Source organism: Aedes aegypti, chromosome 3 (genome assembly GCF_002204515.2).
Source record: "Aedes aegypti strain LVP_AGWG chromosome 3, AaegL5.0 Primary Assembly, whole genome shotgun sequence".
Lineage (NCBI taxonomy): Eukaryota > Metazoa > Arthropoda > Insecta > Diptera > Culicidae > Aedes > Aedes aegypti.
Genome location: NC_035109.1, coordinates 119,557,605 through 119,585,434, shown reverse-complemented (window position 1 = coordinate 119,585,434; position 27,830 = coordinate 119,557,605). Strand labels below are relative to the sequence as shown.

General features: G+C 38.7%; 2 protein-coding genes across 2 annotated transcripts in view; both read right to left on the bottom strand.

Annotated features, from left to right (window-relative positions):
• Positions 1-276: 276 nt before the first annotated feature.
• On the bottom strand, positions 277-17,205 carry LOC5572156 (lazarillo protein). Its single transcript, XM_001660176.2, has 3 exons — positions 16,984-17,205; positions 599-923; positions 277-533 (listed from the first exon to the last, which is right to left on the bottom strand). The coding sequence occupies exons 1-3, from the start codon at positions 17,101-17,103 to the stop codon at positions 331-333; spliced, it is 648 nt and encodes a 215-aa protein (XP_001660226.2). The 5' UTR covers positions 17,104-17,205; the 3' UTR covers positions 277-330.
• Positions 17,206-17,452: 247 nt separating this feature from the next.
• LOC5572154 (apolipoprotein D) overlaps positions 17,453-27,830 on the bottom strand; it is a 35,266-nt gene continuing 24,888 nt past the window's right edge. Inside the window, exons 5-7 of the mRNA XM_001660178.2 lie at positions 18,977-19,205; positions 18,698-18,917; positions 17,453-18,112 (exon numbers count right to left, since the gene is read on the bottom strand). Coding sequence (XP_001660228.2) covers positions 18,079-18,112; positions 18,698-18,917; positions 18,977-19,205 — 483 coding nt within the window. The 3' untranslated portion in view covers positions 17,453-18,078. The remainder of the gene's footprint in view (positions 18,113-18,697; positions 18,918-18,976; positions 19,206-27,830) is intronic.

Here is a 27,830-nt window from a genome sequence, read left to right as displayed (position 1 = left end):
AACCATGAATCCTACTTTGGTTCAATCATCCAAGATAATCCGACTATAAAAACCATATTCCCCATTCTTCGGGGTCTTACTCCCAAATTCTTCGGATGAAACTCATTTATTTTGGGATGTTCTGAAAATTTTAACAAAATCCATATATATATGTGTTTTTAGTATGTAAAAAGTATGTTGGTTGGATGAAGATTAATATCTGTTCATAAAACACTAAGCTCAGAAGGTTTAGTTCCTGTTGAGACAGAATGCCGAGATATAGAAGTACAAGAAGTATACGTACAAGAAGAAATAGTTTTATTTACACACCTATTATTGCCCAAACGAATCTTAATATTTTTTGCAAATAAGGAGCACAAACAAGAACAACAATACGCTAGATATTTTAGCCGCCGTAGCCCCGCTGCAAAATTCGTCACCCTGTTTAGTGTTCCGGAAAGATTCCGGCTTCAGGTGTTGTTTGATAAGATTTTCCACGACAAGTTCCGACGCCTGTTCCATCACGGGACTCCGCGAAAGAATCCATGCTGATTCTGAAAAAATCAAATCATTTTAGTACAATGATATTTATTGACTAACGTATACGAGGGTCACATACCGGTTGAATTTTCTCCAGCCGCATGGCAGGACCAAACGACAGCGTACTTCTGATAGTCAGTTTTCAGCACCCAGTAGATGGAGCTCGGCACGGTTTCCGGAGTGCTTTCGAATCGAACCAACAGTTTGGCTTCAGCACTGGTGGGATTGGCGAGAACCGCTCGACCTCGTGCCACCGATGGCTTCTGGTCCGGAAGTTTCTTCATAGTGTTTTCAACGGTCACTTCCATATTAGTTGTATTGAGTGTATACTGTGCGGTCACACAATCCCCGTTCGGTTGGAATTCATTTTCGTATCGCTTGATCTCGTACCAGGTTCCCATGTACTGAAAAGTATGTCGAAGTTTATAGTTTCATAAGCACAAAAATTGTTTCCAATCACATGACAAAATTAATTTTATCAAGAACAATTTTTATTCAATAATAAAAAAAAGAAAGTGCTATTTCAACATAGAGTAAGGTGGGGCAAAAGTTCGACCTTAGTGGTATAATCAAAGTTTCCAGGAAAACAATAGCAGTTAAAACAAAATAAATACCATACAGTGGTGAACCTTCAAAACATTGGCTTTAATTTTGCTGAACAAACTTGTGTCAAAATATTTACCCATTTTTAGTTATAACAGTTTCAAAATTGATTGTCTTATTCGAACAAAATATCGATCCTTTTATGACAGACATGCTTTACACCAACCGTAAACTTAAGTTTGACGAAAAATAGACACTAAATTGTCATCAAAAAATTGCCCAAAACTGGGTTAATTGTAATATACCCAACAAAGTTAGTGTGGGAATGCATTCTTTCTTTGAAGCAATTGGCCAGTAGGAACGAAGTTACATTGTACTGGGTGCCCGGCCATTGTGGAATTGAGGGGAATGAAATCGCCGACAATCTAGCAAGACAGGGTGCAGCTTCGAGCTTTGTCGGCCCTGAACCGTTCTGTGGTATTCCTGAGTGCACTCTCAGGATGAAACTGAAAAATTGGGAAATGTCCATGGTAGAATCCAATTGGAACGCCACGGATACATCCAAGCAAGCGAAAAGATTCATAAAACCCAGTCTAGCTAAAGCCCGGGCTATACTGAATCTTAATAAAAGAAATCTTAGGGTAATAACTGGCCTGATGACCGGTCACTGCCCAAGTAGGTATCATCTTAAAAAGATAGGTAAAATACAATCCTCTGAGTGTCGTTTTTGTCAAGCTGAAAACGAAACTGCTGAGCATTTACTCTGCAACTGCGGAGCATTGCTTGATCAAAGAATGTTAGCATTTGGAAAAGGGTTATTAGAGCCCTTGGAAATTTGGCAAGGTAGTCCTAATAGGGTAATAGACTTTATAAAACGAGTTGTGCCCAGTTGGGACAGTGTGACACATCAACCAATGTCTATCACATCTCAATTGTGAAAGGATATTTGATGAGCACCAAATAAAATATGGGTTATACCACAATATTCCTAAATAATGGAAGCAGTGGTTAAAAAAAAAAAAAAAAAAAAAAAAAAATACCCAACAATAGCAGTTTTTCGCAAAACTAAGCGGAAATGTAAAATTTTGGGGGCAGTTTTCACACGATCTGGCAAATTCAACTAAATTTGAAGATAATCTGTGGATTTTAAGCAATTTGCAAATTTTTCCTTGATTTTATACATGGGTCGAACTTTTGCCCCGCTGATTCGAACTTTTGCCCCACTATGGGCCAAAAATTGTTTTCAAGCATTTATGCAAAAACTAATACACCTCAATGCCACCTTATGATAGGCCTAGAAACGCTTTTACATAAAATATTGTAAAAGATTATATCTTCAATTGGTTCCATGCAACGAAAGTTTGACCAAAAATTACAATATTCACGTCGAAAAATTACAAATAGCCATAACTTTTCCAAATCTCAATCGATTTTTATGATATTTGGATTGAAAGTCTCTTACTTGAATAGCATTCGAACCACCATGACATTTATATGATTTGTTTTGAATTGAGCTAGAAATCTTAAAAAGAAACTCTTACCCCACTCGAACTTTTGCCCCACTTTACTCTACTCCTTTTAAAAGCTAAATCATTGATTCACGATTATGCAAGTAACGATCGCTAAAAGAAAAAAAATGACTTAATTCTTTTAAGAATTGTGTTTGGTAAATACACAGGCGTATCATTGGTACCTCGCGTACCTGGAGGAATAAAATAGACCCTTCTGTGCGGTCCTTTGTACTGGCCGGTGTACGAGCAAGGTTAGAGAAGATCGGATAACCAACCTGCTGTCAGGGAAAAGGGGGGTTTGCTTCTGCAAACCTGGAGAAAATGTACTCCATGTTAGGAGCGGCTCACAACATCGTCTGACAGGAGCGGCTGATCATCGTACGAGTGCCAGAGAAGGACTCTAAGCTAAACTGCGCACTATGGTCTTCCGAACATTTAGGGGGAATTGTTCTCCGGAAATCTAGGAGGTTGGTGTCAGGCACCGCAAGCCAGCCGTGAAAACATCAAGCAAAGAGTAATCAACGAGAGAATACGAACCGGGACAATCGGCGAAGACCAAAGCGACGTAAAGGGACTAGCGATTGGAAGCTCGGTATGTGGAACTGTAAATCTCTCAACTTCATCGGGAGCACATGCATACTTGCCCACGTGCTAAAGGACTGCGGCATCGTAGCGTTGCAGGAAGTGTGTTGGAAGGGATCGATGGTGCGAACGTTTAGAGGTAACCATACCATCTTCCAGAACTGCGGCAACACACACGAGCTGCGAACAGCTTTTATAGTGATGGGTGATATGCAGAGGCGCGTGATCGGGTGGTGGACGATCAATGAGAGAATGTGCAAGTTGAGGCTCATTGGCCGGTTCTTCAACTTCAACACCATAATAAACGTGCACAGCCCTCACTCCGGAAGAACTGATGATTACAAAGACGCTTTTTACGCGCAGCTCGAACGCGAGTATGATAGCTGCCCAAGCCACGACAGTGAAAGCAGCCATCAATGATGCAGCTGAGGGCAACGTCGGGTACGTGGGACTGAGTCAACGGATCGATTGGTTAGAAGAGGAATATAGGCAGATTTTGGAGGAGAAGAATACAGCGCGGGCGGTTATGCTGCAGCAAGGGGCCCGGCAGAACGTGGAACGTTAAAGACGGAAACGGCAACAGCAAACCTTCCTCTTTCGGGAGAAAAACTTGACCTGAAGGAGACAGAGTGCGAGGAGATGGAATAGCTGTGTCGGTCTCAAGGAACGTGGATTTTCTATCAGAAGCTCAACGCATCCCGCAATGGCTTCGTACCGCGAGTCAAGATGTGCAGGGATAAGGTTGGGAGCATATTGATGGACGAACGTGAAATGATCGAAAGGTGGAAGCAGTACTTCGCCGAACACTTGGGTGGCGCTGAGAGCGTAGGCAGTGAAGGTCGGGACAACGACAGTACTGCGGACGATGGAATCCAACCAGCTCTCACTTTGAGGTAGGTTCGGGATGTCATTCATCAGCTCAAGAACTATAAAGCTGCTGATAAGGATGGTATTGAAGCTGAACTCATTTTTGGCCACCGCCTTCAGCGGCCACGGAGAGTGCTGTGGATCAGCCATGATGGTAATTTTTTTCAAAATAACTCAGCAAAATAATGTCTAATATAACTGAAAATTTTCTGAATAACTTCATTTAATATTGATTCTAGATAACTCTTGAGGGGAATGAGTCAACCCACTACTGCTACCGCTGCTTTGTAACGATGCTTTCGCTACATTGAGCGATCGGTAGTGACTTTTGTTTTTCTTTAAATAATCTTTATTTCGAAGTTTCGTTAGTGATTTACATGTTAGAATTTCAAGTGATACAGGAAAATATACTTTTCATCTTCAGAGGAAGTTCTTTGGTAATATTGTATATGATTTTAGACAAATAAACTTGTATGCATATTTAGACCATTTCACAAAAGTCGAAGTATCTGGGATTCAACCAAACCCCTATTCCTAATTGCAATACTAAAACAAACTAACAGACAAATTTTCATTCAATTTGGAGAAGATTAGGAGGTGCCTCAAGTCAAATTTGTGTTTTTTGGCTATATTCTATTTTTATGGCTATTTTGGCTATATTCAAAAAATTCTAACGAGAATTTGGCAAAAAGGAAAATTAAAATAAATACCACTAGGTGATCGTTTCATTAGTGCTTTACAACATTTGAGAACACTATATGCCGATTGAAGATGGTTTTGACCTAATAAAATTGATATTTGTTCGTTAAAGTACCTGTAAAACATACATCTCTCTACAGTTTTTGTTCTACGAAATTCTTTATCTCATGCCTAATCATAACACCGTAGTATCATTTATTTGCCTTTTCTGAACATTATTGTAGTACATCATTTTCGTATCCGAATTACAAATAAATTGTAAAAAATCGTCGGAAATATGACATTCCTCAATTCACGGCATTTAGAGCTACAGGTATGTTCCGTTTTTATCACGTTCTGATTTTGTCACGCTCCGATTTTGTCACGTTCCGATTTCGTCAACAAATTATTCCGTTTTTATCAACACAAAAAAAATAGTTTTTTTTTTATTTTCAAAATGTTTAGAATATAAACTAAATACTTATTTTGAAGCAATTGAAATGCTTTTTGATAGCCTCAGAGTTGAATTTTCGACATTATGTCAATATTGAGCATCTACGATACATGGTAGGTGTCAAGTCATATACGATTCAATAAGGTTTGACTCCTTCTTATGTACTAATCAATTGTAGTTTTCAAACTTAGCTTGGTTTGTTGGCAGATTAACCCATCCATCAATAATAAAAAGTTGCTCTGGCCACGTCCTAACAACAACTGGAATTTGTGATTAGTTGAATACGTATTTAAGAGAGACCTTTCTTTTTTCTTATATAACATGGCATAAAAGAGTTTTCTATGTATATTTGATACACATATATACCCCCTTCCCCTATGGTATGATATTTTGTATGAAAATAAAAAATAATTTGTATGGCACATAAGATATCTCAAATCCCCCTGGCTCCCCCCATAACCGCTTACATGATTAATGGACGATCCCATATATGTTCAGTTATTTTTGATAAGGGATGCACTTGGGAATAAACTCAAGAATATTTGGGCAACAACAAGAGACATGATCGAGTTTATTTTATTTTCGAAAAGATTGTCGACCTTGTCATATTTTGGACGTTATCTTTTATCTCTCAAACTCGATAGCATTGCACAAATATAGCAAACAGCCATTGATTAGATCCTTTTCCAAGGGGTAGGGGAAGAGGTCCAGCAACACTAAGCAATCTGTAGAAGATTTTGTTGTCATTCTAAATCTGCTGGAATGTTGAGCTTTGAGCAGACATGAACCCCTTCCCCACATGGAGACTAAAAGTTAAATAAGGATTCTTATACCAACAGCCATACGCTTATTCAGAAAACTTTACAAAAGAGTTTCTTAACAAAAAGTTTTTATTTGGTGATGCTGGTTCTAGAGTTTGTACACTTGTGTGTTTTTGATGAACTTCTATATAAATATAAATTGAATGGTGTTTGTAAGTCATGAAATGCCTTAAGAACGGCCTGATAGACTTACGTGATTATTTTACTGTTGCATTGGTCAAGTGTTTGAGTGAAAAAAAAACGATTTAGAAAATCATCTAGAATAACTGGACAAACACCTGGAGACTAATCTGTCGTTTTGTATGGGAGATTGCATGCCATTTCGCAGGAGCCTACTTGATGGCAAAACAAAGCTTGACGGGACCACTAGTATTTAATACTGTTTTACTCAACGAACTTAAGGTTTGTTTATTGCCAGTCTATTTGTGATCTAACGTAAAGCTTAAAGTCGATGGTGGGGCTGTTCTAGATGGGCGATTAGTGCATCCTTGTCGAAATTGGTAGTAATTACTCTAGAAGAAGATCAACGCATTTATTTTACTGTTAAATTTGTCAATTCAAAGCGCAGGAAACCATAAATATTCATTTCAATTTTCAAAACTTTCGCATCATAACTTTACATTTAATCATCAGTCGGATGTTGCCCAAAAATTCAAAAAATGTACCTTGGCAAAAAGCTCTCAGTAGATAACAGCGGAAGCGTTTATAAGAACATCTAGCTGAGAAGAAGGCTCTTTCTCAGTTGGGATGTAATGCCATAAAGAAGAAGAAGCAAAAGGATGAAGATGAACAGTAGAAAAAAAAATTTTCTTGTTTAATCTTTCTTAAAAAAAGGATCAGCTTTCCCCACTTCCTTGTAATTATTTTTACAAACATGACGAACCTTGTGATGTAAAGAACATTTATGTGATTATCGTTTTAATATTCTATATTACATTTATTGATTCTAACCAAGTAAACCAAAACTATTAATGATTTATTACAAAATCATATTGATTAATAGGACTCTGCAATCAACTTTCATTATGAACCTATAAGAATGAATAATCTAAATGCTCCTCACAGCTCCTAAACATCAATACTGTGCATTTATATGATGAATATGTGTATTATCCTGACGAAACTGCAATTACCATTTCATATTTGTAAAATATTTTGTCTTAGAAAATTATTCCATTTTTGTCACGGTTCCGCCGATCGTGTTGATAAAAACGAAACATACCTGTACTGCCAAATGGCTGACATGCTACAAAATAGAACATAAAAGCTTTGCTTATTCAATGATGACCGTAAAACAAAAACTGTAGAGAAATGTATGATGTACATGTACTTTAATGGACAGTAATCAATTTTATTAGGTCAAAAGTTTTGACTCAAAACCTGAGAGAGACTCGCGAAGAGGAAAAATATCAACTTCATATGCAGCCCAGATTCCCCTCTCACGAAACGTCAAATGCAGCCCACCGTTTTTATGGCTAAAAAAGTGAAAAGTATTGTGTTCAAAGTAAATTGTTGTTGAAAACCTCAGTCAGTAGAGCAGTTTTTTCCAAAGTTGCTGATAAATCTAAGCAGAAGATTAATTATTTCTAATGTCTGCTACGTTTGCTGGCATGAAATTTCACTCAAACGGCTATTTATGATTCGATGTGATGCAAACTCAATCATTTTTTGCTGATAGGTTCATGTGAGGAATTGAACGACTTGCGCATAATTGGTATAAACACAAAGTGGAATAAGAAAAAAACTCAGCAATCACAGAAAAAGAAGACCGTCTTCGCGAGTCTCGTCTCAGGTAAAAACCATCTCCAAACGGCATACAGTGTTCTCAAAAGTTGTAAATCATTGGTAATACCTTCATCTAGAGGTATTTATTTTGATTTTTGTTTTTCCAAATTCTCGCTAGATATTTTCGAATGTAAAAATTAGCCAAAAAAAAAAAACACAAATTCGACTTGAGGCAAATTGGATGAAAATTTGTCTGGTAGTTTGATTTAGTATGGACCGATGCACGGGTTCATTATTTGACGTTTGAGCGGTGCAGTGTTATTTATGTGGCCATGAAAATGAGTGAATTCGGCACAGCTCAAACGTCAAATTAGTGAACTCGTGCAGTGGTCCACTGCAATTAGGACTAGGGGGTGACTTGTTGAATCCTAGACATTTCAATTTTTGTGAAATGGTTCAATGCATATGTTCACCACATTTGTGGGTTTGATGCAATTTTAAAGGAACTACTTAATACTAATACAGTTAACTCTCGCTTACTCGATATTCCCTATCTCGATAGCGAGTTAGAGAACCATAGTAAAAGTTGGTTTTCATGGCTAACTTGATGGTCCCTTGGCACAGTTGCACTGGTTTTGTGTTCTTTAACTCGATACCTCCCTAACTCAATGGTCCCTTCAGAATCGAGTTAGGGAGAGATGACTGTATATACAACTTAAACCAAACCTACACTATATACAGATTGTTTACCACAGCATATTCAGAGTGGATACATTTTTGAACGAACTTTTCTTTAATTTGTCTGATTTTGTGACTAATTTTTGGCCATGCCTTCTCATGCAAGTCTGTGATCCTTGTGCTATAAGAGCTTTCAAGGATCATTCTAAGCGCACGATTCTGTGCAACCTGTAGTCTATTTTTGTGGGTTTGTGCACATGATTCCCAGACCGGAGCTGCGTAAAATATTGCAGGAGATATTATTTGTTTGTACACACCAAAAAAATCTTAGATTTACACGTAACGTTATTTTAGTTTCAATCATGTAAAGCCATCTCTCATGTATTATTCAATGATAAAACCTATAAACACATCTATTATATACAATATTGTTACCAAATTCCTTAATATTGAACGCAAAACGCCTTCTCTCAAAGAATGTTGCTTGCAAAACGGCTCGATTTACATGAAATTCCCGCTGAAAATTCAATCATAAATAATGCACATGGAATGACACGCCGCCGATCCATCCATGTGCTTTTTTTTGGCAGAATATTCAACGTTGAATCATGTAAACTGAGCGATCTTGTTTTCAATTTCACTTTCAAGGTGCAAGAAAGCATGCAACATTGGCGAATGTTGGATGCAAGATCATGAAATGTTTCAGTTTCACTCAAGTTTGCAAGCATTCCTGAATGCAATGAGGCGGTTTACATTATTTATCGTTTAATATCAAATGATAATTCGATTCACATGACAATCATGAAAGTTTACGTGCCATGTAAATTTAAGATTTTTTTGCTGTGTGGTATTGGGAACGCGTTAGACAAGCAGCCATTCAACGCTACCCTGAAGGATCTTTGCTGAAGGTAGCATCGAATAATTTTGATTAGGTGAGCTGGAAAGTTAAATTAACAAAGCTTATATACATGTCCGTCATGCCATACATTGTCAAAAGCCTTTTCGACGCCTAACAAAGCCATGGCTGTGGACTTGGATACAGCTTTGTTACTTCTGATGGTGTTCATCACCCTCACAAGTTGGTGAGTTGTAGAATGCCCCTTCCTAAACCCAAACTGTTCCGCCAGAAGTTCACCGACAAACTTAACGAGTCGGTTGGAGATGAGCTTTTCAAACAGTTTGCTCAGTGCTGAGAGCAGGCTGATAAGCCTATTGCTCGATGGTAGAGTTGGTTCCTTTTCGGGTTTGCGGATCGTTATGATCTTGGCAATATTCCAGGAGCTTAGAAAGTAGTGCAATTCCAAGCATCTGTGGAAGATGGCGCTCAGAAGCTCGTAAACTTTGATGTGAAAATGTTTGTGGATAAGGTTGAACAGAACCGGCAATCGTCAGATTCGTTACAGTTCGATGACGAAATAAATAAAAGACATCGTCATCCAGTACAATAACTCTGGCAGGTCGTCGTCTCGTCATCGCCGAATGAATGCACGACTAACTTCAATCCAAAATCGTCAACGAGCAAATTTTTCTTCATTCCGCTTGCTACCCTAACACACAAGAAGGAGGCGTTTACTGTATATTCGCTTGCTTCGCACCAACCAACGAATGCCATCACATAATTGCTTATATTGGCAAATGAACTCACTCTCCTCATGATTCTATAATAGCTCTGTTGGTAAGCGCGTGGAGTTGACGATTGAGTGATCGTTTGTTCAAATTCAGTCCTGTTTTGTTATTTTGTTTTATTTTTTCCAATAATGCTCTTAATCTGTCGAAGACAAGATTCACATTTTTAGTCGACTCAGTGCTCCCGAACGAAGATTCGCCCGTAACGAAGGAATCGTATTTATTCGTCATGACGCCGAGCCTACGGCAAATCGTCATCCGCACTGATTGAGCGGCGATGACGATGTTTCTTTTAGTAACATTTTGAATGGTAATGACTCAGCCATTTATCGGTAGATTTTCAATATTTTCCCACCAATCGGTCGGAAATTTATACAACATTTTATTCAAATGGAGAAAACTTTTGATTTTTGACGATAGACTGTCGAAAATTGGGAAAATGTCGACCCCTTTCTTACGCAACCAAACTCGTTCATATTGTCTGCCACGATTCTTTTGAGTTGGGAAGCGCACTATAAAAGCAGACCATTTTCAGCTTATTCGCTCATTCTTCTTTTGATGTCAACTACATCTTACGGCAATATACTGCGTGTCAATTAAAAATCTAAAATGTTGGGACCGTCACGATATTATGTTAGAGTTTGAACTAAAAGAAGGCTGCAACTATGAAAATCGACTAAAATTCAAATGCAAAAAATCACTTGGCGTACTCTTTAATGAATGTTCGAATCCTCTGAGCAGAATCTCAAATAGAGAAACTTTAAAGTAGATGGAGTACCGTGTACCTTTTAATTCCGCTCCTAAATGCTTATCTTTGACAGATACGCGTATTTCGACTACCACTTGCAGTCTTCTTCAATGTCAGTTACTCGTATCCACAGAGTAACTGACACTGAAGAAGACTGCAAGTGGTAGTCGAAATACGCGTATCTGTCAAAGATAAGCATTTAGGAGCGGAATTGGGTCCTAAAATTTTTAATGAAATCTTGTTTTTATTTAATAACACGAAAAAGCATGTTACTGTAACTACTTTAGCAATTTTTCCCGCTCAAATAATGGCTATATCATGTTTAAACTTTAATTTAAAAATTTGGTCCATAAATGAACCTTGACACTTTTGATCATGTTTGACGTTCGCTTAGTCGACAAAAACACCACAGGGGTTTTAGTTCGACCACTGGGGTTGTTCCTATCTGACATTTCGTAAGGGACACGGAAAACAAAATACACCCAAAATTTGAGTTTAAGCCAAAGGATGTGACAAAATCTAAAAAAATGTTTTTTGGGCTTAAACCAACGGAAAACATTAGAAAATTGAGTAAACATGTGTTTTTAGCCTAAACTTAAGCGTTTGGCACTAAAATTGGGACAGGGCTTTAGGACCCTATTGAAAGGTACACGGTACTCCATCTACTTTAAAGTTTCTCACTTGGCCTAGTTAACGTCATGCGGTCGTGTCTTGTACATAACCCCCTCTGATTTTTCCATTTGACGGTGACGATTGTCTAGCCTGAGGTTGAAGATTGTAACGACCATAGAGTTAATTTATGCTTAGTTCAATGTTTTTCGTATGCTTCAAACATTTGTCCCTTTAAACATTAAATATATTGAACCAGTCTAAGGTTAACCAATTCACTCCCTGCATGAACATTCTTCTAAGTTCACGAGTAGCATCCTCCAAACCACATGGTAAATGAGTTCCGTCTGAAGCCAATTCGCACATGTTATGTGCCGCCCAAAAAGCAACAGCGATAGCGCTCTAGCCAAATTTGCGCGTGTGCTTCTGAGCATTGACCCCCAAGAAATGCATTCAAGGGATATTGAACTTTCCCGAATGGTTCGCCTCTCTTTAGTTCGGAGATAGAGACGAGCCGTTTTGACGAAAGCCTTGCGGTGAAGAACAACCCCCTCCCCCTGACCTTGAATGTTTCGCGAACATGGGAACGAATAAATCTCGGGTATTTCTTTCGGGAAATATTTCAGATTTGATAGCGAAGAGGATATGCATCTCGCGACATATCTGAGGATAACCCGACCTTGATCGATCACTTCGTTCTGGCTAGTGGAAGAGGCAGGAGTGACCACAGTTAAGTTTCGCGCCGTGATGTGTCTTTGAAGGTAGTTAATAAACATGTGGTGTCTTTATGTTACATTTAATAAGTCTTTCCCGTGTAGATCAGTCGAGTAGCTAGAATTGATCCGTTGAGATTGAGTGCATTTAGTTAGCAGAAATTACGTGCGAGTGTCTTCGAGATCAGGTAACCGTGTGCTTAATTTATGTGCGAATTATGTTGTTTGTTAATCGTGTCGTTGAACGACACCACGTGCTCTTAATTAGGTTTGTGGCTTCCTGCGGAACCGAACACATCACACTACCCGTCAAGATCGCTTCTGACCCCACCGTCAGCTACGAGGTTTTTCCCGGGGATACGGAAACCGGAAGGGGGCTTGCGCACGTTATTCGCGCCCCAGGCGAAAGGTAGCAGGCACCCAGCATTCACCAACGAATTGCGTCAAACGTGAAGAGGAGTTCACCGCCGGCGTCGCGTCGGCCGTCCCCGTCGCATAAGCCCACAACCGGAGAGCGAGAGAGTCGGAGAGCGTCATCACCAGCACCCATCGACGCTAGTTCGCCCAGCGGCGCGTTCACTGACGAATGAACGGCCGTCTGCGGTACCCGTAAGACCCTCCAAGAGTTTGCAAACCGTGAGTACGAAAATCATGCATGATTAGAAGATAAGTCCATGCGCATGGCTCAGTTTTGACCCGCTACCGTAGCCTATGAGTCGGTAGCGTGGCTATACCAGAAATTCACGTGGCTACCCTTAGATCCCGCGCTTGCGCCGGTAGTCACCATGAGCACGCACACACGCACACCCCACAAATGAACATCTGCACGTAAGCACTCAACCCACATGACGACGAAGGTAGAAATAGATAGAAGGGAAAGCAAAGAGTAGGCCTAGGCTAGAGTAGTATGAAGAGCGAAGAGAGAGAATAAATTGAGAAGATGAACATTAATGTTATGTTGTGTATATGTTAATGAGTAAAGAGGGGAGAATAAATGCAGGCGAAATTTATAGAAAGTTTATGTTGTTGAGAGTCGAATAGTGAATAGTCCCCAATAAATGTCTACGTAAAGATTTTGCATGTTAATTCGGTCGTAGTTTTTTTTATTTTATTTATTTTTATTTTACTGGGGCGGTTCCCCGAAACAACCATTGATGCTCCCTATTTTTCCTCGTGCTAGTTCGATGATTGGTCAGGTCGGCCAGTGATGAGAACCTAGCGAGTTAGTTTTGCGTTGTCGTTTCGTTCGTATGTTTCACAAAACCCCAAATCCTTTCCTTCCCTTTAATTGTTCTTCCCAAAGTTGGACGTCAGCCGACTCGTAGCTATCTTCGATCGGGAGTAATTAGACCCATTCCCTGGGGGTCTCTAAGGCCGGGCAAGCCCAAAACTGGTAGGTGGTCTCCGAAAGGAGTGGCGCGTAAGCCACCTTACTTTAAAACCCGAAACGCGCAGGCTAGCGTGTTACAAGATCTCATCAAACCCGGTGGCCTTCATTTTTTTTGGCTTGCTTCAGCGCTGAGCAGAGTTGTTCAGAGGTGATCTACAAGGAGAGGTATCTATAGCGTGGACGCATTGCGCAACCTGGTCTTCCATCGAACTGTAGATTTGCGATCCAAGCAGATGGGGTAAGGCAATGTGATCACCGATCGCATTGGCTTTTTTGAGCGGAGCAGAGTTGTTTAATATCAATCATATCAGCTGATGGCTGATGGTCTAAAACTATCACTATCACTTGCCAGCTATCAATATCATTTTGATTTGACAACCAACAGCAGTGATGCGACATCGCACTCTAGATCATAATCACTGCGGAATGAGTGATCACGTGGTAATTATCCATGCTATTACTGTTTTTCAGTGACCAACAAATAGTTTCACCGTATCTGCAACACTGTCAAAAATATCGTACTGATAAATTGCCATTTAAACTGCTTAATTTGAGGCTAAACTTAATCCATCAGTGATATCCATAGTCTATCGCCATCAATGCACTTGTGATGGAGTAGACAGCACCCAGACAACCAAAATGTACGTATAACGAAATCACCTGGAGGCTCTATATGTGCAAAATTTCACTTATAAGATGTTGCGAAACGGCCTTCTACGTACCAAAGTGGAGGCGATATGCGTGCATATATTATGTGATGAATAATAACATACAATGCGAGTGTACAAATATTCTACCGAACTAACCTGCAATATTATGCGACTTAATTTATGATAACAAATGATGATTTGACAGCTGCTACGGATTGATCCGACTTACTTTGTACGTGTGTACGGGACGAAACAAAATGTACAAATGAACTCAGAAAAGAAGTGTTCTGTGCGAGGAAACTCATCAATCTGACGAGTTTATCCACGGTGTTTAGCGAGTTTGATGTAATTAGTATGAATAAACGAGTTGTAACGTGAACTTTCATGCGATTTCTGGTTGTCTGGGCATGATATTGATATGATGTAGATTGGTCGTAAAAATCTTTTCTCGATTCCCAGGGCATAGAGTATCTTCGTACCTGCCATACGATATACACATGCAAAAATGGTCATTCGGCAAAGAAAGCTATCAGTTAATAACTGTGGAAGTGCTCATAAGAACACTAATCTGATAAGCAGGCTTTGTCCCAGTCGGGACGTAACGCCAAAAAGAAGAAGAAGAAGATTGGTCCGAATTGTATCGCTGTCGGCCTGTACAAATCAGCAAATTTTAAGCGTTGACAGCGAGCAACTCTGGAGCGGAGTGATCAGAAGCGAATCACAGACCTTGAGAGATGGAACAGGTTTTGGGTGGGATTTAAGGACTTTGGCTACCTTTCAGAATGGCTTGGATCGGTCATCAAGGTTCTAAATAACACGTCCGAAACTATCGTTGCGGATTGAACCCATTTTGGACGCAATCTACCTATTCAGATCGGCCGACGTGGTTGACGTGGTGGTAGTCCTTACGCAAGTAGGATAGAGGCCACGTTCATGTTGATTTCAACCACCACCGGTTGATGGTCAGAGCTGAAGTCGTTGAGCGCAACAGGCTTGGATAGTTGGACCTTGGCCAGGAAAAAGTCCAGGGTGGAGGGTTTTCCTGCCGAAGGTGGAATGAATGTTATAGTGATTTTGAAAATCCGCTTGAGTCTTCTTCGGGTCAGAGACGGCCATGCCCCTGATGACGGCTTTGAAGGGTTTATCACCAGGGATGTCGTGGGTGAAGAATTCCACCTTCAATTCCTTCAGGATGGAACACACCCTGTCGTATTCCGGCTTCATGTACACCATCACCTTGATGCCGATCCTGGTGAGCTTGTACTCCGCGGAGACTCGCAGAGCGGAAATCTTGCTGGCTAGCTGGTCCAGTGGCAGATTTTTCACTACCAGCGATTTTTCACTTTACGGTGTCGCCGGCACTCAGCAGGTACTCGCGCTGTTTAACATATAGCATTAGCGCGGTAGTACTTGCGATAGATATCAGATTATTATCAGAAAATTAACCCAGACACGCCCTCCGTCATCACCAGCATCTTCACGCTTGTGGTGTGTTAAGGCCGCACGGGACGTCATCATAATCACCGTATCCATTTCAAGAAGCAAATCCCAAGAACCACTCCGTATATCGATGCGAAAATGTATCACTATGATTCTATATATGTAGTGCACAACCCAATACATTTTCAGCTTCATCGGTTCACTAAAACTCGAGATTTGCTTCCACACAGTTTTCATGATTATTGCTAGAGTGAGACGAAAGATAGGGAAAATAACACGGTCTCCCGTGTCACCTTAAAACGTGAAATACGCAGGCACATCATCAGTGGAAGTTGGGCCTACTATGACCTCCATAAGAAGCGACTATCAAAAAAGATTCACCCCGCACCAAATGTACCATGTACAAAACGATTATAAGACTGGTAGTCCTCAACGGGCATGAAACGTGGACGGTGCTCGAGTATTACCTTCAAGCAATTGGAGGGTTCGAACGTCGGGTGCTTAGAACGATTTTTGGCGGTTTGCAGGGAAACGGTATTGTGGCGGCGAAGGATGATTACGAGTTCACCCAACTCTACGTCGAACCCAATATCCAGAAGGTGACCAAAGTTGCAAGGGTGCGATGGGCAGGGCATGTTGCAAGAATGCCGGACAGCAACCCAGCAAAGATGGTGTTCGCATCGGATACGGTTGGTACAAGAAGGCGAGGAGCACAACGAGCTAGTTTGGCGGATCGAGTTGGCGAGCGTGGAGCAGAACCGAGGATGGTGAAATGCGGTCATGAATAGAGCTTGGTGGCGTGTAATTGTTGATTCAGTGTTATCTGTTTAGATGTTTAGATTATGAAATAATTTATTTCTGGAAGCCTCTGTTCAAATTTTGGAGCCTTCTTTATAGATTAACACAGTCCTTCTTTGATATTTTTTATATATGATACATAAAAAATACCGACTCATATTCATGGCCAACAATGACTTCAAATGCTTTTAATAGGCTTAAATTATCTGATATTTGTAGAAATTTTTAATTAATTTGCAAAGTCTACCTATTAGGTGTTGAGTGTGCCGATGAAAGTGTTTATTTGAACTCGTTTAGTATTACTTTTACGTTAAATAATGGAATGACATTTTGGATTGAATGAAACGTATTCAAATAAATAATTTCGCAAATAAATTGATCTGAGATATTATTACTAACCATGATCTAGATAATCATCACTACTCCCAAAATATAAAATAGATTCGAAAATTGTAAATTTAATTTGAATTCACTGCCATTTCCTCGTAGTTCAATGACATATTTCAGCGAAACATTCCAACAAAATTGCCATACAAAACCGAGTGTTCGGAATATTAGTCTGTTCGGAATTTGAAACAAAACGATACTTGAACATGGTTTGTTAACAATCTTTTTAAACCAATAAACTAACCTGAGTAATGTTGAACTGATTCTCCACCGGTAGATCACGACACGGCCCTTGCACATTTATGCTTAAAGTTTTACTCAGAAAAACAGTAAAAGTTGCAAGGAAAACTAATAACGAACGCATGTTGGTTTACACTTTTTTCGGTACCGCAAGAGCTAGAATATACCAAACGGTCCGTTCCTTATCAACTACAATCAAAAACTGACATCGTTCTTCAACTGGGACACAAGTTGCAGCTAAGTATCTAGATGAGTCAGGAGCCGCTTATCATATACTTCAGAGACAAACAAAAATTCTGATGTTTGCTTTCTTTGTGGAGCACTGCTATGGTTGTCAGAGATGGGGAATATATGTCAGTTCTACGATTAACCCGATATCGCATTGTGCCAAAATATTTCGTGAGAACTGTATTTAGCACGTGTTTGCATTCGTTTACGACTTCTTATCTTTGCAAGTAAAAGAAATTTTAACATTTTATTATGCAAACAAATGTTTATTTCACCAGATCATGTTAATCAGTTTGTTAATCTTTTAACAAAAACCTATCGAATTCTTATTATCAAAGCAAAATTTTCAAACAACATCGATTTGTTATCGTTCAGTATAATTAACCTAAATAAACTGAAATAATATAAGAAAAACTACATCTAAAAGCTCTGTCATCGAACAAAACTTTGCGCCCCGAAATTGCAAATTTCAACAACTCTCCATTTCTAGTGCCTTCCATTCATTAGCTGTGTTGTAAAACCGGGGTTTCTTCCTCTCGTGCAGATTAAATGAAATTTGATCGAAAGTTTTGCGGTTCCGTTTTTGTCCGACATGGCAAATTGAAGCGGATGAGTTCCTGTTTTCTGTTCCACACCGGCTTCCGGTTTGGCCATGTCGGGTGCATCTTGTGCAGTCTTTGGTCCCTGGAAATAATCACCTCCAACTTTGGTTGAAGAAAATCGCCTGCAGGATTGGATGTTTTTCTCGGGAAATTCTGTTCTGTTCACTGTGCTTTAGGGTAGTGGCGGTGATGCTGACAGGGCTTCTGATGATGATGAGTTGCGGTAGGAACTTTCTACTACGATGCAAAGTTTTGCGGATCAATTAAGACTAGTTTTTGGCCGGCATCTCTTCGTATTTGCATCTGACGGATAGAAGCAAGACATATGAACGAATGAGAAAGATAAAATCCAAAAGTGGGCAAATAGAAGAAATTCTAATAGGGAACACTGGATTGATTTGATACAACCTTTTCTCAAAATCCGAAACAGTCTTATTCCGAGTTATTTGTGCAATACTTCCACGAAAGACAACTATTGCCTGTAGGATAGACAATTTTAGAGCAGAAAATTCAAAAAATGTAACAACCCATATATTTTGAGAGGAGATCTTGATTGTATTGTATTGCATTGACTAGAACCAAATTTTACAAAAAAATGTTGGAATTATTTTGGGAATTCTTTATAACTTATCAATATCGAATATCAAGAGGAAAATAGCTATGATCATTTTGCAAATTTTCAAAACCAATTTTTTCGCTCGAAAATGAAGCAATGTCCACGAAAGCCTGCATTAAGTATATGTAATTCAGAGGATTTCAGAGGAGTTACAATTACTTTTAAAGAAGTAGATCAAGTCTCCCCAGTCTTCCCTAAAACAAGTTTTCTTATCGAATGCAAAAATAGATGAAAGCATAGAAGGACAAAGTTGGTATTGAATCAGCACTTACATTGATTGGCTTTGCTCCGTCACTCGCATATCAGCCCGAACCAGATATTGATCTACAAGCTGATCGACTTTGGAGCGAACATCTGCTTTGATGGTTCGCTGCTTGGACAGCACCCATGCGGCTTCAGCTGATTTGTTGTCCGATAGATTCTTGCACGAGTAGATGATGGCATAGTTGTCGTAGTCCGTATCCATGATCCAATAGTTGGAATTGTTTGGTGCTGTAACAATAAGATATTTATTTAGTGTATTATAGTAAAAACATTTGAATGTTACTTACGGCCTCCAAACGTTACATTTAGTTTGGCTTCCAGAGGGACAGCGTTCGGAAAGCTAACAACTGCTTTTCCTATGGAGCAATGGATGCTGGTGTTGGGCAATCGTTCGCAGCAATTTTCCACCTTGAGAGTGTTTAGCCGTTTGATAGTATATGTGGCGTAACCACAGTCACAATCTTTTTCGAAATACTGATCGTATCGTAGAATTTCGTACCACCTACCGGATATATACTGGAAAATTGAAGTGCGTTAATGGAAGCAGATGCGTATAAAGAAAATTGTCATGTCTTGTGAGAAAAATTCGCCGACTAGAGATAAAAGCATGACATTTTTACCCATCTTCATTACTTTTTACTTACAAACTGTATACCATTTGAGAAATCACTTCAATGTGTCAAATATAGTAAAAATTCCATAAAATAATACACTCTCAAACCATTAGTTAGTTGGCAAAGGTTTCCATTTCTTAATTTAATAAATATTAAGCCGATTTACTGTACTGTAGATTCGAAGCTTTGAAAAACCACAGTGAAAAGACTGAAGTTAAAACCATGTCTAACGAACAAGAGATAGAATATAAATCAGGAATAGACAAAATTGTGAACGGAAAGATGGTTGGGAGAATTGTTATATTTCTAGGAAAATTCTTATATTACAGGAATAACAACCTGTTTTGTGTTATTTTCAATCAACGTTTGACTTAAATGCCGCATTGTAGTTGTAGTTGTAATTTGAACTGTCCTAATGCTCCTTATCCAAGAAAGGCATCAAAATGTATTGTGAAAACATCCGAACGATCTTGATTTGAAATGCGGCCTATAAAGTGTTACCCAAGATCATCTTTCGTCGTCTATCACTTTTAGTAAACGAGTTCGTAGGAAATTAACAAGCCTGTTTCGTTGACGGCCGTGCAACAGCGTACAGTAAATCCATCAAAATCTTCGTAACTATCAGATAGAAACTAATCAGTATCTTATCTAATCAAGGCTGGAGATTTCGACAATGTTAACCTTCCTTGGTCCCCAACAAAAAGTTACAAATTGTGAGTTAGGGTCGTTTTCGACCCGAAAATTCAAACAGCTCGCAAAAATCAGTGTAGTGATCGAATTTAGTTTTTTGAGCTTAAATGAAATGCACACATGTCTAGTTTTAGAAACCCTTTCGGAGATCCGGATTTGGTCACTTTGGCCACTGGGAACCTGCTATATCTGAAAAAAGTCCCTCTAAAGGGACTGGGACAACTTGTAGTTTCATAACTAAACAAGTAATCTGAACCGTCCTCACATTGTTCAATAGGTATTCACGTGGACTGTGAATAGAGATTTTCAAATCAGATAGTTATTCATACCCGGTTACGGAAATCCGGAACATCCGAAAAGTGAGTCTTCATCGCAGTTTTGTATATGTAATTCACATCGGTATTATTCGGTTGATGGATATTTTGGTATAATTTTTTTCTGTAATAAGGAACCAATTACCGGCGCACATCCCCTGAAAAATTCGGTCCAGTATGGTCCATACAGAACCGGTTCCTGGAGTCCCGGAAGGTGGCCAATCTGAACAATTCTATGAAATTACTCGGATGAACCAAACCCAAATGAAGTGTTTCCAATTCTTTACAATTTTTTTATGTTTGGATTTATTTTGCCAAAAGAATGAATGAATGGTTATTCTGCTCCTTTTGGTGCACTGGAATGCCCACCGGGAAACCCGTAATATGGGACCACTAAGTTTGAGCACCAAAGGTAGGCATGCGATGGCTCAATCTTCATGCTATTAAATCCCTTGACTCTGCTAGTTCAATTGAGCAAGCATGAGCATGAGCATGATTGACCGCCCACAGTTGCTACTCCGTTATTGCAAGAACAGCTGTACTTACACAGGGAACCAACAGACACTACTCGGGATCAGTAGCATCCTCAATGTGTAAGGTGCTCTCATTATTTTAATAAACAATACCGACGCCGGCTGCGTCCGAATGCAGGTCAATTTGGGAATGGGAGGGAAATGTTGACGTGTTACTTGCTTTACAAAAGCCGAGGAGTCCTCTGCACTTCCACAAGAAAACACTGGGAGTTTGGATATGGGAAAGGTTTCGTTTTGGTAAACGATAAATATATAATTCGAAATGAATACGTGAGCATATACACGAATGACCGCACTATCCAAACCAGACACGATACTGATTTCGTTGCTCGCTCGACAGGAGCATACAACAGGTTCAACGTATCAAACTCTACTGACGCGTTTTTTTGTTTTACTCCGACGCATTTCGTTTTTTCTTCCGCGCAACGCAACAATGGATCCGAATAACGTCGCTCGCCCACAAGGAGCATGCATCATATTCAACTGTTCCAACATTACTGATGCGTTTGTTTTTCTTTCACCGGCACACTTCGTTTTTTCTTCCGCGAAACGCAAACCGGACACAATGGATCCAGATTCCATCGCTCGCCCACAAGGAGCATGCAACAGATTCAACGGATCCAACACTAGGGTAACCAATATATTTTGGACCCCTATATAATTTGGACCCCCTGGTCCATTTTCTTGCAAATTTCCAAGTTTAATTCGAAAGACCAACTCAATTCGCATGCCATATGGAAAGATAGGACTATTCCGTACTTGCATCAACCGTTTGTACATAGAAAATGTGTTTGTATTATCTGAAATTAATTAAATTTCATCGGTTCATCCATACAACCGTTACAACACGTTACACACAGAAATTAAAGCCGTCAGAAATTTGTCAAATGTAAACAAAAACTTTTTTCAAATTTCTGGTCTAACAGCGTAGAATTTCTTCGGTTTTCCATTGTCAATCGATTGATTAGACTATGGGCAAGCATATGATACAACCAGTGTCGTGGACTTTGTCGCCAAACGATAAAAAAACACCGGGGGTCCAAAATATATACTTTGAGGGTCCAAAATGTATTGGTGTGTCCAAAATAACGAAAAGCAGTACATCACAATTCAATTATTTTCGACGTTTTCTGGATCCTACATGACCGTTTGTGCATTTTTATCTTGTAAAGGAAGTTTTTCTCTACATTTTGGCATGTTCTTTGACTGTGCAATTAATTAATTGGAACAAAAAACTAAAATCACTTCCTTAGGGGGTCCAAAATACGACCGTTACCCTACTGATGCGTTTGTTTTTTTTTCACCGGCACACTTCGTTTTGACGTAGAACTACGTCTTTCTTCTCTATACAGGAGTGAAATTGGAATTTCAAAACCAAGAGCGTTACGTTGGCATGAAATATTTTAAACGTTTATAACTTTTTGCTGGTTTAACAAAATTCCTTGATTAGCACCTCAATCGAAAGACAAGGCATCAAAGGTTCATGTCGTTCACTTACTGAATCACACATACCTGTCCAAATAGTTCAATAACTGTTTTAAAAGAGAACGTTGATTTCAAGCATATTTATAAATAGGGGTGCTAGTGAAAATTTGACGTCATTTGCTTGTCACTTTCCGATTGGCTCGCATCTCAGCAGCCCAAACGAGAGATGCAAAACTGTGCGCTTTCCTGTTCAGGTGGCCACTTTCTCTCTTTACGTTTCGTTCGCCTGTAACGCTAGTGGACGGGGCAAATTTTGTCTGTCTATGCTGAGAATGCGGAGCAGCAGCAAACTGTGCTTCCATGTGTAGTGTGGCGCGCAAAGCAAAGGCAGCGTTATAATAAAGCCGAGATATGAACGAAGAAAAATTAAGGAGATAGAATCAGTAGGGTTAACAGGTATAATACCCCCCCCCTCCTAAAGAAAAACAGCTCTATCGCAGTAGCAAATGCAATATGTACTTCTATAGTTTTTTATGTCAAGGTGTTATTTATTTAGATCACGGTGCTCCCCTGACCGTTATTATCAGAAAAAAATCTCCATCAAATCTGTGCTCACCAGTCGATTTCTATAGCTAAGCTGCATGTCTGGGCAAAATTTTAAAAAAATCGTAGGGCCCGTTTTGAAGTTACGCCCTTTTGAATGTGTAAGTCCACTAATTCAAAGGAAATCTGAGATATTTTAACGAGTTTTCATTGGCCGTGCGTGATTATCAGAAAAGATATAATATTAAAATTTGAATGAAAGTTGGTTTATATACTAATTTGTAACTTCTAGGAGGAATTTTGAATTAGAAGATAGACGAAATTTGGAGTTACGTCCTTTTGCAAGTGTAACCATTGAAAACACTAATTTCCAATAGATTAATTAGGCATTCTTTTGAGCAGGCATTCCGTTAAGCATGTGTAAATGTTTTCAATGACACATTACACTTACATGTCGCCAAAGTATTTCACAATTGATCATTTATTCATAGGCTCAAGCGCTCTAAGGCATTGCGGAGCAATTTTCGTGTCTTTATTATTATTCATAAAATATTTCTATGGCCTTCCTTAGCCGAGTGGTTAAAGTCCGCGGCTACAAAGCGAATCCAAGTTCATGCATATCTTCCATTTGTATCGCTGCTTTCTACGTTGCTAATTTTATTTCATTACACACACTGCTATACAATCAATCGCATGTTATATAATCTGAATCGTCAGAACATGGGTTCACAAAACTAGCCAGAATATTGTGCTACAAGAACTAATTTGGTTACATGATGAAATTAGCTCCGTAATACCCTAAAACACTTGAGCCCATGGAAAATCAGTTGATTGTGAAATACTTTGGTGGCATATAAGTACAATGTGCCATTGAAAACATTTGAATATGCTCAAAGGTATAAGAATGCCTAACTAATCTAGTTAAAATTAGTGTTTCAATGGCTACACTTTCAAAAGGGCGTAACCATTTTTTTTCTTCTCATTCAAAACTCATTCAAGAAGTTACAAACAACTGTATAAACCAATTTTGATTCAAATTTTAATATTATATCTTGTATTGAATTAACGTTTATTAAAAATATAAGTGTAGAGTGCAGTCGATATTGTTCATATTTTTCTTACCATAGACCGATTCTATCGATTCTCTCGATCGAAGCACCCTAGCTATCGAACATTTAATCTACTGAAGGAGTTTGGCAAACTACAACTGGAGCCAGAAGTGAAACCGATCACCCAGCCAAACAACACAAGAAAGCGATGACCAAACTAACACCCTCAATCATCTCGCACATCACTGAATTATACCTGGAACACCAAACACTTTTTTTTTTTTTTTAATTTCTTTATTAGTATCATTCCAAACATTACATTCATTTCTTATATCTAGGTGTTCTGTGTTATTTGACAACACTATCATCCTAATTTGGTAAAACAAATTTAAGATTTAATTAACATTTTGTTAACAACATATTACATTTCATTTGCCGTAGCAGTTCAGTTTTTTTACAGGTGAGTTGATTTCACCTGCTTATAAGAGAAAAAAAAACGTTTTTAATATACTTAACCTAACTTAACCTAAACATATAACGCATTAATCGTGGCAATAGAAGATTGTAACGATTTTTGCCTGAAATTATTAATGATTGTATTTGACATTTGATCCAATGTTTCAACATTGGATATTCTATGTAACTCATTGGTACTATACCAGGGAGGAAGCCTCAGAATCATTTTCAAAATTTTATTTTGAATTCTCTACAGAGCTTTCTTCCTGGTATTACAACAGCTAGTCCATATTGGTACAGCATACAACATGGCTGGTCTGAAAATTTGTTTGAATATCAAAAGCTTGTTCTTAAGACAAAGTTTTGATTTTCTATTAATAAGGGGATAGAAACATTTTACATAATTATTACATTTGGCTTGAATGCCCTCAATGTGATTTTTGAAAGTTAAATTCTTATCTAGCATGAGCCCTAGATACTTAACTTCATCTGACCAATTTATTGGAACCCCTCTCATCGTGACAACATGTCTACTTGAAGGTTTCAAATAAAGAGCTTTTGGTTTATGTGGGAATATTATTAGTTGAGTTTTGGAAGCATTAGGAGAAATCTTCCATTTTTGCAAGTATGAAGAAAAAATATCCAAACTTTTTTGCAATCGACTACAGATGACACGCAGGCTTCGTCCTTTGGCGGAGCGGCCTGTGTCATCCGCAAATAAAGATTTTTGACATCCCTGAGGTAACTCAGGTAAGTCAGATGTGAAAATATTGTATAATATTGGTCCCAAAATGCTGCCTTGAGGAACACCAGCTCTTACAGGAAGTCTTTCAGATCTGGAGTTCTGATAATTAACCTGAAGTGTACGATTAGACAGATAACTTTGAATTATTCTAACAATGTATGTTGGAAAATTAAAGTTTTTTAATTTTACAATCAAACCTTCATGCCAAACACTGTCGAATGCTTTTTCTATGTCTAGAAGAGCAAGACCAGTAGAATAGCCTTCAGATTTGTTGGAACGGATCAAATTTGTTACACGTAAAAGTTGATGAGTGGTCGAATGTCCATGGCGGAATCCGAACTGTTCATTGGCAAAAATTGAATTTTCGTTGATGTGGGCCATCATTCTGTTCAAAATAACCTTTTCAAAAAGTTTACTGATGGAGGAAAGCAAACTGATTGGACGATAGCTAGAAGCTTCTGCAGGATTTTTGTCTGGTTTTAAAATTGGAACAACCTTAGCATTTTTCCATTTGTCAGGAAAATATGCTAATTGAAAACATTTGTTAAATATATCAACTAAAAATGATAAGCTACTTTCTGGAAGTTTCTTGATGAGGATGTAGAAAATTCCATCATCGCCAGGAGCTTTCATGTTTTTGAATTTTTTAATAATAGTTCTCACTTCTTCCAAATCAGTCTCCCAGGCATTTTCGAAAACGTTCTCTTGATTGAGAATATTTTCGAACTCCTGAGTAACTTCATTTTCAATTGGACTAGTAAGTCCTAAATTAAAATTGTGCGCACTTTCAAACTGCATAGCAAGTTTTTGAGCTTTTTCGCAATTAGTTAGTAATAATTTGTTTTCCTCTTTCAATGCCGGTATTGGCTTCTGAGGTTTTTTCAAGATTTTCGATAATTTCCAAAAGGGCTTAGAGCCAGGGTCCAATTGAGAAATTTTATTTTCAAAATTTTTGTTTCTTAATTGAGCAAAACGTTTCTTAATTTCTTTCTGCAAATCCTGCCATATAATTTTCATAACAGGATCGCGAGTGCGTTGAAATTGCCTTCTCCTCACGTTTTTAAGACGGATCAAGAGTTTAAGATCATCGTCTATAATCACGGATTCAAATTTTACTTCACATTTTGGAATTGCAATGCTCCGGGCTTCAACAATGGAATTTGTTAAAGTTTCAAGAGCATTGTCAATATCAAGTTTAGTTTCTAAAGAAATGTTAACATCAAGATTTGAGTCAACATACGTTTTATATATATTCCAGTCGGCTCGTAAATAATTGAAAGTGGAGCTGATAGGATTGAGAATCGCTTCTTGGGATATTTGAAATGTAACAGGGACATGATCAGAATCAAAATCAGCATGAGTAATCATTTGGCTACAAAGATGACTAGAGTCGGTTAAGACCAAATCAATCGTAGGTGGATTTCTAGAAGAGGAAAAACATGTGGGGCTATCAGGGTATTGAATTGAGAAATATCCTGAAGAGCACTTATCAAATAAAATTCCGCCGTTGGAATTACTTTGAGAATTATTCCATGACCGATGTTTGGCATTGAAGTCACCAATGACAAAAAATTTTGACTTATTGCGAGTCAATTTACGCAAGTCAGTTTGGAGCAAATTAACTTGCTGCCCAGAGCATTGAAAAGGCAAATAGGCAGCTATGAAAGTATATTTACCAAACTGTGTTTCAACAGAAACACCTAAAGTTTCAAAAACTTTAGTTTCAAATGATGAAAACAGTTGATGTTTTATACGCCTATGAATGATGATTGCAACTCCCCCACATGCCCCATCAAGTCGATCATTACGATAAACAAAAAAGTTAGGATCTCTTTTGAGTTTAGATCCAGGTTTTAAATACGTTTCGATAACAACTGCTATATGCACGTTATTAACCGTAAGAAAATTAAACAGCTCGTCCTCTTTACCATTCAGAGAACGAGCATTCCAATTTAAAATATTTAAATTATTATTTGGATCCATTAGAAAAACGTAATCCAATAACAATTTGATTTGTAAATTTTACACCTACTTGGACTGCTTCAGTCATAGTGGTGGCTTTGAACATTGCATCAATCATTAGATTCAATTGTTCAGTTAGAAAATTAAAATCAGAGGCAGACATGTCATGTGATTTCCCATTGGAATTTCCGGTAGACGAAGAAGCGGAGTTACCTGTGGCGGTAGGGTTTTTTCCATTTGATTTGAAACAAGTAGAATGGGTACCCATGGATCGAACAGGGGAGGAGTTCGAATTTCCTGCTACGATATCGGCAAAGGATTTACCGTGGGTAGATACATTCGAAATAGAAAGATTCGAACAGCTACCCGACGGAATAAAATTAGTTTGTGAATGAGCATGATTATGATCTTCCTGATGGGTATGATTCATGATCAAGCGATCGTTAACTGAAAAATGAGCATTGTTCGATACTCTACCAGGCAAATTCCGGAAACGACCGTTATCGTAACGGATATTATCTTTCATCTGCCTGGCACGAGCCTCAATGACCTTTTTGCGTGAAGGACAATTCCAAAAATTGGACTTATGGTTAGCCCCGCAATTACAACATATGAATTTGGTGGTATCTTCCTTCACTGGACAGACGTCTTTGGCGTGAGAAGAACCTCCGCAAATCATGCATTTAGCATCCATGCGACAATTTTTTGTACCATGACCCCACTTTTGGCACCGACGGCACTGAGTGGGGTTCTGGTAATTTCCTCCAGGTTTCTGGAAATGTTCCCATGTCACACGGACATCAAACAAAA

Excerpts from the sequence above, each read along its gene's own strand:
- LOC5572156 (XM_001660176.2), bottom strand. The coding sequence starts at position 17,103 with ATGCGTTCGTTATTAGTTTTCCTTGCAACTTTTACTGTTTTTCTGAGT. Across the intron at positions 924-16,983 it reads ATCAGTTCAACATTACTCAG|TACATGGGAACCTGGTACGA; the intron begins GTTAGTTTATTG and ends CATACTTTTCAG. Across the intron at positions 534-598 it reads GGCTGGAGAAAATTCAACCG|AATCAGCATGGATTCTTTCG; the intron begins GTATGTGACCCT and ends TGATTTTTTCAG.